At 51.3% G+C, this 14630-nt stretch overlaps 1 protein-coding gene across 2 annotated transcripts in view; it reads left to right on the forward strand.

Annotated features, from left to right (window-relative positions):
* The first annotated feature begins 4707 nt into the window (after positions 1–4707).
* Eln (elastin) overlaps positions 4708–14630 on the forward strand; it is a 43563-nt gene continuing 33640 nt past the window's right edge. For both annotated transcript variants that reach the window (XM_057765667.1, XM_057765668.1), the window contains exons 1-3: positions 4708–4888; positions 12822–12884; positions 14381–14413. In XM_057765667.1, coding sequence (XP_057621650.1) covers positions 4804–4888; positions 12822–12884; positions 14381–14413 — 181 coding nt within the window. In that variant the 5' untranslated portion in view covers positions 4708–4803. The remainder of the gene's footprint in view (positions 4889–12821; positions 12885–14380; positions 14414–14630) is intronic.

Genomic DNA, 14630 nt, shown 5'->3' on the forward strand with positions numbered 1-14630 from the left:
AGTTGGTAGTGTTTGCATGAAGCTCTGGATCCTATCCCTAGTACCACAAAAAAAAAAAAGAGTAAATATTCATTAGCACATTAGCAATTAAAATAAAATCAGAGGAGAATGGGTATCTGTGTGCAGTAAGAAGCTGGGGGAAGCAAGCATTCTGCCCTTGGGTTTCCGTCCCTGCTCGTACTTATTTCCTTCCCAAGCCTCTGTTCCGTGCATACGAAAATTCATGTTCTACTAATGTAACCTATTAACTCTGTTTCCTCTGGGATTAGCTTGAGGCAGGGCACTTGCTCACACTAAAGTATGAACAACTGCCAGAGGTCTTAAGTTTCCCAAGGACAAAACAAAATAAGGGTGCTACCTGAATTCAGTTCTGCCCAGGCTCGCCCCCAATATGTCTGTCCCTCACACGATCTTGATAATGCCCTCTGTGGACAAGGAAGGACACCCAAGTATTCCCCAGGGATTGGAGAGATCTGTCTACACCAGCAGTCTCTACCTGCATTTTCTGGAAGTCTCACTGATGCTCTCGGTTCAACACTCTGAAACCAGTGGGTCCTTCTGTCTGCTAGCCATGACCGCAAGCCACTGTTGAGATGAGAAAAGGAAACGGACCCCAAAGGACTCTGTTCTATGGATCTCCAAAGTGGTTCAGGAAACAGGGTGGAAGGAGATAGTCCAGGACCTGAGAACTCACCAATTGTGTAGTACCTCAACTTAGGTAGCAGCTTGGGAGCTGGGGAGCCCAGGCCGGTCAGGGAAGGAGGCTATGGGAGTGGGTTAAGTCAGTCATACAGGGCCTGGGAGGCCAGATTCAGAAGCCTGGATACTGAACTGGCGATGGTAATGCATGCCTGTCGTCCTAGCCATTTAAGAGACTGAGTAGGAGAATCACAAGTTTCGAAGCCAGCCTGTGTTACATAGTAAGCAAGTTCAGAGCTATCCTGTGCCACTTAGCAAGACCCTGGCTTGAAATCGAAGCTAAAGAGGGCTAGGAATGTAGATCAGTAGTGAAGGGTCAGCCTAGAATCTGCCAATAAGTCAAGGGCTGGGGTGTGGCTCAGTGGTAGAGCCCCTGCCTAGAATCCCCCAGTGAGGGGCTGGGGTGTGGCTCAGTGGTAGAGCACCTGCCTAGAATCCCCCAGTGAGGGGGTGGGGTGTGGCTCAGTGGTAGAGTGTTTACCTAACCAATGCAAAGCCCCAGATGTTATCCCCAGGTCTGCAGAAGGAAGGAAGGAAGAAAGGAAGGAGGGAGGGAGGGAGGGAGGGAGGGAGGGAGGGAGGGAGGGAGGGAGGGAGGGAAGGAAGGAGAGAAGGGCTTACAGTTACCTGAATGACTACTGAGGGTCTCTGCACAAATTGCTGATGTTGTTAGAACCAATAGAAGCTAGATTTTGTGTCCCTCCAGAACAGAGCCCTGGAGGAGCAGGAGCCCATCACAGACTTTACCCAAATGACTCTCCTAGACACCCCTCAGCCCACGGCGAGCTGTGCACCCTGCAGGCATTGGAATTTGTCAATGATCTTGGTCAAGGGCACCCAGTCATGCTCAGAGAGTCAGAGTCATTTGGTAAATGAGCTCATTTCATCTGTCCGCTATCCAGGGAGGTGGCACTGAGCAGTTGAGGACTGCTGGATTGCTGGAATGTTCCAACAACTGGCTAATGAATGGATATGTCAGTCCATGACTGGCATTCTTAGCCTTTGCCTGGTCACTGCCGCATTAGCTTGCATGGATGAGGCATGCAAAGGATCCGCCCTGCCCTCCGTTGCAGGTACATGGAGCCTTTTGCAGCAGTATATGAAGCCAGCTGCAGCACTGAGTTCAAGAGATCAAAAACTGGGGCACAAAGCAGGGCCCTGGTCCAACAGCCTGAAACCTATCCTAGCAAGTCCTCTCTCTGTACCTCTCCTGGATCCCCACAGAAAGCCTCTCCTGCTGGCTCCAACCCCTCTCCCAGTCCTGGAATTAATAAAACTCCAAGCAGACTGTGGTTTGCAAGTCTGCAAGCCAGTTCCTGCCCGCGTCACTACTCCAAGAGGAGTGGGGCCCAGCTCCCCACCAGCCCCGCTGCTCTCCTCATCCAGGGCTTGGAGCCTCAGGCCCTGCCCACGGAGTAGTCCCCTATTCCCAGCAAAGGATGGACTGGGGACTTTGGGCTCTTGAATCTTCTGTGCACTCAGGACCCACCCACCCACCCACCCCCCGCCGCAAACACACACACTACACATATGCTGTGCAGTTTCTAGATGGTTCCGTGTTCTCGCTCACTTGAATTTCTCTCTCTCTCTCTCTCTCTCTCCTCTCTCTCTCTCTCTCTCTCTCGATCTCATATATTTTGGTTTGACTTTTAGGGTTTTTTTGTTTGTTTGTTTGTTTTTAAGAGTCCCATGTACCCCAGGCTGGCCTCAAATTCACTGCACAAGAATGATTTTGGACTCCTGGTCCTCCTGCCTCTACCTCCCAAGTGCTGAGATTCCAGGAACATACCACTATACCTATCCAGCCCAGGCTAACCTGGAGCTGTCTATATAGCCCAGGCTGGTAATAAACACTCTGTCCTCACGTTGCAGCCTCCAAGGTGCCATGCCCAGCTTTGAGAGGACTCTCCTATCACGCCCCCCCACTTTCCAAAATGCTGGTGAGTCCATAGCATGGCTGGTAGACCACAGGAAAGGGAAAGACTGCCCAGGATCTCGAGACTCAATCAAGCCATACAGCTACACCACAAACGGAGACAGAGCTTGCAGGATTAGCTTCCGCCACGGCGCTGTCGGCACCAAATGGATACAGCACACTTCTAGGCATGGGACAGAGACACGCACCCACACTTTCTTCGCCTTCACCATCATCTCCAAGTTAAGGGTAATTGACATCAGCTAACACATGAGGCAAGTGAACTCTAGGGAGTTGTCCCCTAGAAAGTGCTAGAACTAGCTGTGTTCAGTGGTGAACACCGGTCATCCCAATACTCAGGAGGCTGAGGCAGGAGGATCAAGGCCAGCATGGGTTATATAGTGAGACAATGACCATGTTGGAGGAAGGGACGATGAGAAGGAAGGGGAGGAGGAGGGGGAAGGAAGAGGGGGGAGGGAGGAAAGAGAGAAGAATTATGGAGGAAGGAATGGAAGGAAGGGAGGGAGAGAGGGAGGGAGGGAGGGAGGGAGGGAGGGAGGGAGGGAGGGAGGGAGGGAGGGAGGGAGGGAGGGAGACAAAAGAAAAGGGGAAAAGGAAAGAAAAACAGAGACCCAAAAATGAGCCCAGATCCACCTAAGCCACCTGCCTTTGGTCTCTTCCCTCCTGGCCATTACTATCAGAGCTGCAGACTCCTCTATGCCCTGTGCTAGACAGATATCTTTAACTTAGCCCTCTGAGCCACTTCCTGCAGGAGAAAGACCCCAGGACAAACGATGGACTTTTTCCTCCGACCAAATATGACCTAGAGCAGGCAATCACCATGGTCTCCTATCCTGTAACACCCACATTTCCTTCATACATGCAGGGGTCTTAGAGTGACATAACCTTCCCTTGACTCACCCCTTCACCTCCCAAAAACCTCCCAGGGTCCCCATATGCTCAAGGACCGGGTGGCCAGGGCACTACACTTTCCTGACGGGACATTTCTGTCGGTTCAGTAAAGGCTGCCCCCTTCTGGTCAACAGAGGAATAGCATCCTCAAGCCTTCCCAGAAGCGCCAAAAGAATGGTTTCAGATCCAGGCTAGAGCTAGTGGTGCTCAGTTTAGGACAGGTGGTGACCAAGCAATAATGAGAATACAGAGCTGATCGTCATCTGCACGGAGCTCCCGCCTCCATGTTCCCCACCAGGCACTTAGGATCCAGTTTGACCTCTGTTGGACACTGGTTTGCTCAGGGATGGTGCAAAGCTATGTTCGTGGCCCGTACAAAACCAACCAACACCTTATGCAAGGAGCATCTTGGAGTCCTAGGGAGACACTAAATATATGACTTTCACTCCCAAGCCATTCACCTGACCTCAGCCCCTTGGTTTCTGCAACCATAGATCCTAGACTTGTCCAACACCCTTTCCCTGGCTTCAGAGACAAGTCTCAACCACAATGAATAGATCATATGTCAGCATCCCCATTCTGTCCCCAAAATGCCCCACGGTGCCATACCCTCTAGTTTTCTCTCCCAGGCAATTCTGCCTACAGACTCTACAGGCAGACCCCCTTTAGACCCATCAACTTTCCCAGCCTAGTTTTGGGTAAGGTCTGTCTTTAGCTAGGCTTGAGGGTGTCGGAGTGTCTGCAGGGCCAGGGTGGGAGCTGAGGCGCGGGACAGCTGGCCTGTGTCCCCACACTGGGCCTGGGGCCCAGGCAGAGGGGCGGGGGGGGGGGGGCTGGCTACTCCAGCCTTGGCTAGGGCTGGGATTTTTTGGCCGGGCTGCCTGGGCCCTCCCTCCTGCTTCCTCTCCAGAGGACTGTCCTGGCAAAGGCCCCCTCGCACTTTCTGGCGGGAACAGGGCCAGGAGCAAGCAAACAGCTACAGAGGGAAAGCCGCGCACGCGTGTGTGTGTGTGTGTGTGTGTGTGTGTGTGTGTGTGTGTGTGTGTGTGTGTGTGTGTGCAGGAAAATAGACCCATGGTCCAGGCAGATTCAGCCTAGGAGGCCTTTCGTAATTGCCCCCTCCCCCGCGACCCCCTCTCCCAGCTCCCCCTCCTCCCGCCCTCCTCCCACCCGCCCTCTATCCCTCCCTCCCTCCCTCACAGCAGCCTACCAGGCAGCAATTACGCTTTGGGGATAAAACGAGGCGCAGAGAGCAGGCTGGGGCAGTCCTCCCCGAGATGGCGAGTCTGACAGCGGCAGTCCCGCAGCCTGGCGTTTTGCTGATCTTCTTGCTCAACCTCCTCCATCCCGCGCAGCCTGGAGGTAAGGGGCCCCTCGCCGGTCCCACACTGCCCCTCGCCGGTCCCATACTGCCCACATCTGCGGGACCCAGCCGGCCAGGAGACAAGACTGATGGGGGATCCCGGAGATGGATGAGCCCTTCGCCTCCAGATCTCCCCCCTCCTTCTTCCAGGCAGGGTCCTGGGAACTGTCTCCTCTAGAGAGCTAGCTCCGCGGAGGGGGATCCTGTCAAACATACATTCCACAAATCAGGATGGTTCCTAGCCTCTGTCCAAGCTCGAGAGGGGGGCGGTCCTCGGAGCCACCTGGGTGCTTGTCCAGTGGAGGCGGTTTGCACACCTGTACACATACCAGCCTGGGGAGAGACTATCCTGGTTGCTTGGGGGATGCTGGGAGTGTGTGTGTGTGTGTGTGTGTGTGTGTGTGTGTGTGTGTGTGTGGTGTTTCACACTGTGTTGCACAGGTGTCAATGTGAGGATCTGACCGATCATGTCCCTGAAGGAGGAGTATCTGGGAAAGGTATGGTCTGTTGACGAGTCCATCCCTAGACAGGTGGAAGTGGAGGGAGGCAACCATGAAGTTGTCTGGTGGGACCTGCCAAAGTCCAACACACAGTTGGGCGTGGTGAGCCACACCTGTGTTTCCAGTATGTAAGTTCAAAGCCAACTAGACGCCATCTCAAAAAAAAAAAAAAAAAAAAAAAACATGAATGAGGGTTAAGGATGTCTCAGTTGGTAGAGCGCTTGCTAAATATGCACAAAGCCCTGGGTAAACTAGATTGGCATGGTGATGCACACCTGTGTGGTGGCCCCACGATTCAGTGTGTCGTTGGCTACATAGTGAGTTCAAGGCCATAGGGGCTACGTGACACTCTCTCAAAAAAACCAACATCCTGAAAAAGTCTGGTGCCCAGGTGTAGGTTGTCACTGTGTGTGTGAGTCCTTGCCGTAGGAGGGTTTCCTGGGGTGGAGTACAGGCCAGGGGCTGAGCTGGGAAAGGTGTCCATCTCCCGGCAGACAGGGCACAGCTGGTGTCAGAGGCTACACTGAGCCGCCAGTTATCATTCTGGTCCTCTGCTATGTGTCCGGACCAGGCACATTGGGTTATGGGGGAGGAAGGAGACGGCTCGCAGAGGGAAGGTGCATCCGGCCATGGGGAAAGAGGTACAAACCCATGGGCTGAGGTCATCTAAGGTGGAATCTGGTTTCCGTAAGAGCCCTCCTTGTCGTGGGAACCTGAACTTGAACTGGGGACAGGGGACTGCAGGGCAGGGTGGGGCAAGGCAGGGCAGGGTGGGCTGTGGTCAGAGGCTGGGTGGGAGCAGCAGCAGGTCCGTGACACTGACCTGCTCAGGGTAGGAGCCCACTGGAGGACAGGAGTTCCCAGACTGGGACAAGACTGAGGGTTATGGGCACCAGCAGGAGGAACCTGCAGCTTCAGCCAGCCAGTGGTTAAGAGCCGTGACTCTGGATCACCTGACCCTCCTGCCCCAGATGTGGTCACCTAACATCTGCCCACCCTCCTCCCTCGATGGTTATACTAGTTCATCATAAAGAAACTACTGAACATACCTGAGGCAGGAGGCTACCTAGGTGGAGGGCAACCTGAACTAGACAGTGAGATCGTCTCTCAAAAGAATCTAAAAGAAAGGAACGAGATGGAACTCAGCTAATAGAGCACTTGCCTTGCATGCTAGAAGGCCTGGGTTTTATCCCCAGCACCACACAAACCAGGTGTGGTGGTGGCTCCCACCAGTGGTCCCAGCTCTCAGGAGGTGGAGGCAGAAGGATCAGGAGTTCAAGGTCACACTTAGCTATAGAAGGAGTTCAAGGCTAGCCTGGGCTACACAAGACCCTTTCTTGACAGGTACAGAAATAGAGCCTGAGGCAGACTAAGGCCACCGCTGGAAGTTAGTATCAGCCAGCTTTCTTTCTTTCCTGAGTCAAAAAGAGAAAAAGAAAGAGGGGGGTAGGGGAAGTGCCAATACTGGGGAGAGACAGCCCTGGGGCGGAGTCTTCCTATAAGGGCAGAACAAACCCTCCCCCTTGTAGCCTGGGTGACATCACTCAGTACTCCGCTGGCATCATTCCCCTGTGAAGATAAATCTCAACTCTGTCCCAGGTGGCCGGAGTCACTAGGTTCAAGCAAGAGGCATGTGGATTGATGAGGCCTTTCAAGAATTGTTCTGAGTCCACTGAACTCCTAAGAGGTCAGAGATCTGCGCGGGGCTGGACATTGGTCACACCTACCTAGTCTCCCACCTGTCTGGTCCTGGGGGGATCCCGGTCTCCCCAAGAGAAAGATGCCATGGGCACCAGTTCCTCGTCGCTGATGGGGGTGATAATAACATTTCCTCTGACTAATGGCTTGCGTCAGCCCCTGTGTTAGAGGGGATATATAAACCAGGTGTGGCTCAGGAGCTCCCAAGACTAGGACAGCAGGATCACCGTGGATGTGAGTCCTGTGCCACAGAGGGAATTCCAAGCCAGCCCGTGCTAGATGGTGAGACTCTAGCCCCCCAAAACAAAATTAAAATAAAAGGTCACCAAAAGGAGAAAAAAAAATCAAGCATGGTAGTACCCTTGCCTATAGCAGCCTTGCACTTTGGAAAGATGGAGACAGGAGGATCAGGGGTTCATCATCTATAGAGTGAGTTCTAGGCTAGCCTGGGCTACAAGAAACTCTTTCTTCAAAAAAGTACATGTTGGAGGATCGGACATAAAACGAAGTTCTGTGATCTTCCTGACCCCAGAAATGTTTTCTGTATCCCCCCCCCCATTTACACGCTGAAAGTTTATCTCAGGATAAGCCTGATGGGGGCATGATGGTTGCCTGGTCCTATGCTGTGACCTAAGAATTCTTCCTCTCTTTGATCTGTGGAGGCTCTTGTTCAAGGGATTTGAGGGTTGACAGCTCCCCAGGTGCCTCTGATAAGCTGCCAAAGATTTAGTGCCTTGATCCGACTCTGTGCGTCTGGTTGGAACAAGGGATAGCGCACCCAAATGCAGGAGCATGGACAACTTTTGCAAAGGGTCCGGCAAACACACACAACAAGCATCTTGGTGAGGTTTTATCTGCTCAATCCAGGCTGCCCCACTGGGTTTGGGCTTGGTAGAGCCCCCTGCCAGGACCCGCTAGTCCCGCTAACCTCCTAGTGGCAAGGTCAAATGTACATAGATACCAGGCCAAGGTGCTGCATCTGGTTGACTCTCAGTTTCCCTGTCTGCGGAAGGGAAACAACATCCCTATTTTTAGCACCCAGCCCCTAAGCATCCCTGGGGTTTGGGTGCAAGGGTAACAGTAGCAACTTGACAGCTGCCAAAAATATATCCACTGGAGTCATGGGACAGCAAAGCTGTGGAGTGTCTTTGTCTTACAATTTCCTCAGGGTCTGATGAGCCACGAAATTAGCTCCTATCTTTACTTTTCTAAGGTTTTTTAAAATTATTTATTTGTTATTGATTTTGTTATTTTGGACTTTTGTTTGGTTTTTATTGTTTTATTATTGTTGTTTGTTCTTTTTGTTTATTTAGGAAGGGGTTATGCTGGGAACTGAACCCAAAGCTTTGTGCAAGCTGGGCAAGTGTGCTACCTCTGAGCTATAAGCCCAACCTCTAAGATGGGTTTTTTGTTTTGTCTTGCTTTATTTTTTGTTTGTGTGTTTGTTTTTGTTTTATTGAGACAAGGTCATATATTGACCAAGCTGGCCTTGAACTCACTCAATGGTTGAGGGTGACCTTGAACTCCTGATCTTCCCACTTCTACTTCCCGAAAGCTGGAATTACATTTGTGAGCCACTGAGCCTGGATCCAATTTCCTAAGGTTAAAGAATACTTTTGTTTCTTGAATTTCTTGAATATGTAGCTCTGGCTGGCCTGGAACTTGGTAGGTAGGACATATTGTCCTCTCCAGTTTACAACAATCCTCCTGCCTCTGCCTGCCAAGTGCCCATCACTGCCCCTGACCTACCCAGCCCGGTTTCTAAGGCTTAATTCTCCCTAGTGATTGGTGTATAAACAGGTAACCAAAATGGAGAAGACTCAGGGAGGGTTCTCCAGAGAATCTGAGGGGACTCTTGAGAGAAGAACTTAACTGAATATGGGGACCTTTAATCCCCCAGGATTTAGGATGCTGAGACAGGATTGTAAACCCAAATCCAGCCTAAGCTATATACAGAGTTCAAGCTAGCCTGGGCTACAAAGAAGCCCTGTGTTAGAAAAGAGAAGAGAAGAGGAGACAAGAGAAAAGAGAAAAGGAGGGGAGGGAAAAGGAGGGGAGGAGAGGAGAGTTAGGCAAAGGGAGGGGAGAGAGGAAGAGGGGAAGGCAAAACCAAAAACAATCTGAGGCACTGAGGAGCAGGCTGCCGCCCAGGAGCAAGCCGAGTGCGGACCACACAGATGAAAGGGTTGAAGATCTCCCTTCTCGGAGAGTTTACAGGCAGAGGACTAAGGGGTGTTTTCGGGGCTTCTAGCCCAGGTCAGAGGACTGTTTGGATCCCTGGGAGTCGAGGGTCATGATTCACACATGTGAGAGATGAGATTTGCCCCAAGGCTAACAGGAGGAATGAGCCAGACTCACATAAAACAAGACACAAGTATGTTCCAAGCCAGCTGCTTGTGGCTGACCAAGCACTGAAGGCAGGAGAAATTGTGGTGGGCTAGGAGAAGGAACAGCGAAGACTTCCAGCAGGGTCTTGGAGAAGAGGACTTGGTGGGAGGTGAGGATGTTCTCAGGAGGAAACCCTGCTGGCACAAAGGAGAGACAGTGGGAATGAAGACCATGGGGGTGGGGAGATCTCCATAAGCAGTGTATGATTTTTGAGACAAGGGGTTTGCTATGTTTCACAGGCTAGCCTGAACCTTGCTGTGTAGCCCAGGAAAGCCTCCATCTCTCTAGGAAGTGCAACGTGATCTCAGACTCACACTCCTCCTGTCTCTGCCTCTGAGTATGGGAATTACAGGTGTGTGCCGACATGTCCTTTCTACAGAGTCCTTTATTCTTATTATATTTATTGTGTCTATATGTACATATCACTGTGGGGGTGGTCAGAGAACAATGAGGGGGAGTCAACTCTTCCCCTCTGCCACACGGGTTCTGGGGATTGAACTCAAGTCATGAGGCTTGGCAGCCAAGATAAGAGAAGGCAGCTCTCAGTGAAAAACAGGAATCAAAAACTCTAGCCAGGCCTGGTGGCACACGCCTGCCCTCTCAGCGTTCTAGTGGCTGAGGCTGGAGAATCTCATGTTTGAAACCAGTTTATGCTACACAATGAGATCCCGTCTCAAAACAACATTCCAACTATCTGGGGTGTCCCGGGTTGGGTGTGACGCTGGACCAATGTGATTGGGCTATGAAACACGGTTGTGGAAAGCAGAGAGGAGCTGGAGAGAGGGGAAGTAACAGCGCCCTCAAGAGGGAACCTGGTTATAGGCAGGGTGTTGGAGAACAGAACTCTGAGAGGACTTAGGGTTTAGTCAAGTCAGGGGCTCAGCAAGACCACCCCCAGGGGTCTTATGGGGGAGTGAGGAAACAAATCAGACACAACCCAATCTCTCTGCCTCCCTCCCACATCATTTATTGAGTTCCTATTGTATACCTGGGCCTAGCCATGCACTAAGAGAAAACAGGGGACCCAAGATCACCAGCACCTTCTTTTAACAATTATTTCTGTGCGGGGTCTGACTAGGATCTGTCCTTTCGTTTGAATGCTTGCAACCCTGCGAAGCAGCAAACCTCACACCTACATTGTGAGGAAGAAAAAAAAGTGAGGCTTGGCTAAGGAGGTGGTTCCGTTGGCAGGGTGAGTGCCTAGCGAGCATGAAGCCCTGGGTTCTATTCCCAGGCCTGGAACAAACCAGGTGGGGTGTCACAGGTCTGTCATCCCAGCACTGGGGAGATGCAGTTACTTGCCTGAGGTCACACACCGAATGAGCAGCTGGGAGAGAAGCCAGAGGGCAGTGCCCTGGGTCCCCTTGCCGTTCCCACCACATTGTTCCCTTGTTCCTGTTGTTCCCACAGACAGCTCTGGGGCTGGAGACCAGAAAGAACAGGAAGAGAAGGAGAGAAAGTGCAGGAGAGAGGCAGAGACTGGAACTCTCCGCTTGGGGCTCAGAGCTGGAGGCCAGAGCCTGGGAGGGTATCAAAAGCTTGGGGGACCATGTGTGTTTGGCAGCTCAGGACAATGCTAGAAGTCTGTTTCCTGCAGACTCAGATCCCTGGGGCTACCCCTCCCTGAGCCCCCAGGCTCTGAGCAGATCACTCTGGACCATCCAGGCCTGGCTCTCAATCTCTCCAGAGTTGAGAGGGGAGGGGCACAGACCCCAGGAGGTGGTGGCGCCAGGACTTTAGCACAATCTGCCCATGACGGCCAGACATTCCTAGCCCTGCTTAGGCTGACAAGGTCCAGGGACCAGGCAGGCCCAGCTGTGTATTGTCACCCAGTGTCTGAGGCCAGACACACAGACATCTGGCTGAGAAGTCTCCCTGAACCCACTGAAAAGCTACATGACTGGCTGGCACCCACCTTGCATCCCTCACCATATGACTCTCGGGCTCCCTTCAGCAAAGTAGAGTTTGGGTCCTGGTGACAAGGTGACTTGTCAAGGTTAGAGGTCATGGCTCAGTATAGGAGTCTCCATTTGTTGCCATGACAACAACCAGGGCCAGCATCTCCAATGAAAGCTTTGGCTGGTCCCTGGGGACTAAATTCGTGACCTTGGCTTGGAATTAACTGTTCCTTAGGAAACTATTTGATTGGCTCATTCATGGTGTTCCCACCCCCTCCTATCCCTGGCGCCTCCCAAAACAGCCCTGGGTCGGTGGCCAGAACCCCACCCAAAGAGAGTTGCCCAGGGGCCAAGGACACTGACCTTGCACTATCCTACCAGAGTGGGAATAGCTGAAGCCAGACAGCAGCTAACTCCTAACTGATGTCACCACCCAGCCTGCCCTCTTACATTTGACTCCAGCCTTACAGCCCAGCTCTGAGCAAAGTCATGGGTAAAGCAGGTAGGCAGAGTCCCTTGCCCGATGCCCAGTCACAATCACAGGCAGGGTCCCTTCTCGTCAACAGTGTTAAGCCTCCTGCTCAGAGAAGTGGCCTGGGTTTGCTCCAGGCTTCATGTTTACCCAGCTGTGTGACCCCAACCACTTCCCTTAACCTCTCTGGGCCTGATTTCAAGTCTACTGCAACTACAATTCAGAACTTCTGCCCCTCCCGCTTCATTGAGACACTTTGGGAAGAATGAGAAAATGCAAAGTCAGGTGTGGTGGTTCATGCTTATAATCTTGGCTTCTCAGGAGGTTGGGGATGGGGGAAGGGGGTGCAAGATCAAGACCAGTCTAAACCACGTAGTGAGGACCTGTCTCAATAAAACAAGAACTGGGGTCATGTCGGTGGGTAGCGCTCCTTCCTAAAATCCCTCAATGAGGGGCTGGGATGTGGCTCAGTGGGAGAGCCCCTGCCTAGAATCCCCTAGTGAGGGGCTGGGGTGTGGCTCAGTGGTAGAGCCCCTGCCTAGAATCCCCCAGTGAGGGGCTGGGGCATGGCTCAGTGGTAGAGCCCCTGCCTAGAATCCCCTAGTGAGGGGCTGGGGTGTGGTTCAGTGGTAGAGTGCTTGCTAAACACACATACACAAAGGAATCACTATATATATATATATATATATATATATATATATATAGTTTACCCTCAGACATTGATTTATACGCAAACAATACCATAATCATTATCTATATCTTCATTAAAACACGGTTGGTGACAGTCAGTAGTGGTGTATGCCTTTAACCCCAGCCCTTAGGGGGCAGAGGCAGGCAGCTCTCTGTGAGTTTGAGGACAGCCTGGCCTACAGAACAAGCTCCAGGGCAGCCAGGGCTACACAACATAGTGAAACCCTGTCCCCAAAACAAAAAGCCTGAGTGCCTGGCTAATCAGAGTCTACCCTCTTCCTTCTAGGGGTTCCAGGAGCTGTGCCTGGTGGAGTTCCCGGCGGAGTTCCTGGCGGAGTCTATTATCCAGGTAAGTACATGAAGTTTCCACACACCTACTTATGACAGATGGGGATGGATTGCTCATGAGAGATAGAATATTTTTAAGTATTTTTATTACACTTATTTAGGGCTTGCATGTGGAGATCAGAGAACAACTCATTTTGTTTGGGTGTTTCTTTTGGTTTGTTTTGTTTTTTGAGACAGAGTCCCACTGTGTATCCCTGGCTGGACTGGAACTAACAGAGATCCTCTGGGGGACTTGGATTAAAAGCATATGACACCATGCCCAGTTCCATAGGACATTTGGGAATCGAATCTTTGCTACCACCGTGTGGGTCCCAGGGCTGAAACTCAATATGTTAGGCTTGGCAGCAAATGAGCTTTACCCACTGAGCTAGTTCATGGGCCAGAGAAGGTATCACATTTCCATTCCTGCCACTGAGAACCTGCAAATCAGGCCCATTTTCTGAAGAAGTTAACCAGGCTGGGGATGTGGCTCAGTTAGCAGAGTGTTTGCCTAGCATGTGTGAAACCCCAGGTACCATCCCCAGCACTGCTTAAACCAGGTATAGTGGCTGCATACCTATAAATCCCAGCACTGGGAGGACAGACATTCAAGGACATCTCTTGGCTATAGAAGGATCTCAAGCCAGCCTGGGCTGTGAGAGACCCAGCCTCAAAAAAAAAAAAAAAAAAAAAAAAAAAAAAAAAAAAAGCAATCCAATCAGTAGAGCGAGATGTGAAGGCACACATCTGTAACAGTAGCATCCCAGACATAGAAAGTCAAGAGTTCAAAGCCAGCTTGAGCTGTGTAGTCTCCACCCTAAGAAAAGCTGCTAATGGAACATCTATTAAGAGCATAAATATTGTACAAGATGGAGCATAATCCCTGCTGTCAGGAGGCTGGCGCCTTCACACATTCCTGTCATTGGAAGGGTTCGCAGTCCTCAAAGCTTTAATCCCACTCTTGGCAATCCCCCAGAGGAGAATAACAGAGAAGATAAATAGAGCGACTAAGCTGGGGGTGCAGCTTGATGGGTAGAGCGTCTGCCTAGTGTGTGTGAAGCCCCAGCATCTCATAAACCATGGGTCATGGCAAATGCCTGTAATTGTGGAGCGAGCTAGCTATCCACACTGGTGAACTTGGGGTTTGATTGGCACACCCTGCACCAATGAATAAGTGATGGTGGATGACTCTAGACATCAACTTTGGGCCTCCACAGGAATGCACACACACATACACACACACACACATACAAACATGCACACATGCATATACACACTCATACCAGACACACATACATGAAAAATATGGAAAGAAAATAACTGGCATGAAGTCAAAAGTCCCTCTAGTTCCATCCTAGGACAAACTGACACAAGGCTATTGAGTCAGTAAGACAGGAAAAGAAACTGGGTCATAGGAGTTGACTTGCCCGAAGTTCTACAGCTAGAATTTGATGGTGGTGGGGTGTGGCTTGTCTGGATACTAACCTCTGATGTTTCTCTCTCTCAATGCACACACAGGGGCTGGTATCGGAGGACTGGGAGGAGCAGGAGGTAAGCTCAGAAACTAGCCTTAGGCTCCTCAATGAAAGCATCTTGGTGTCATCGTGACCCCCCCCCCAACACACATTAAACCTCAGGTCTTCAAGAGATTCCAGCAACTAATGTTGTACAGGTTGAACATCCCCTGGGAAAGAGACCTACTTAAAAACAAAACCCCGATGGCCCTTTTAGATCCTCATGGCCCCTACCTACTTTTATGTTTTCTTTG

Source organism: Chionomys nivalis, chromosome 3 (assembly GCF_950005125.1).
Source record: "Chionomys nivalis chromosome 3, mChiNiv1.1, whole genome shotgun sequence".
Classification (NCBI taxonomy): Eukaryota; Metazoa; Chordata; class Mammalia; order Rodentia; family Cricetidae; genus Chionomys; species Chionomys nivalis.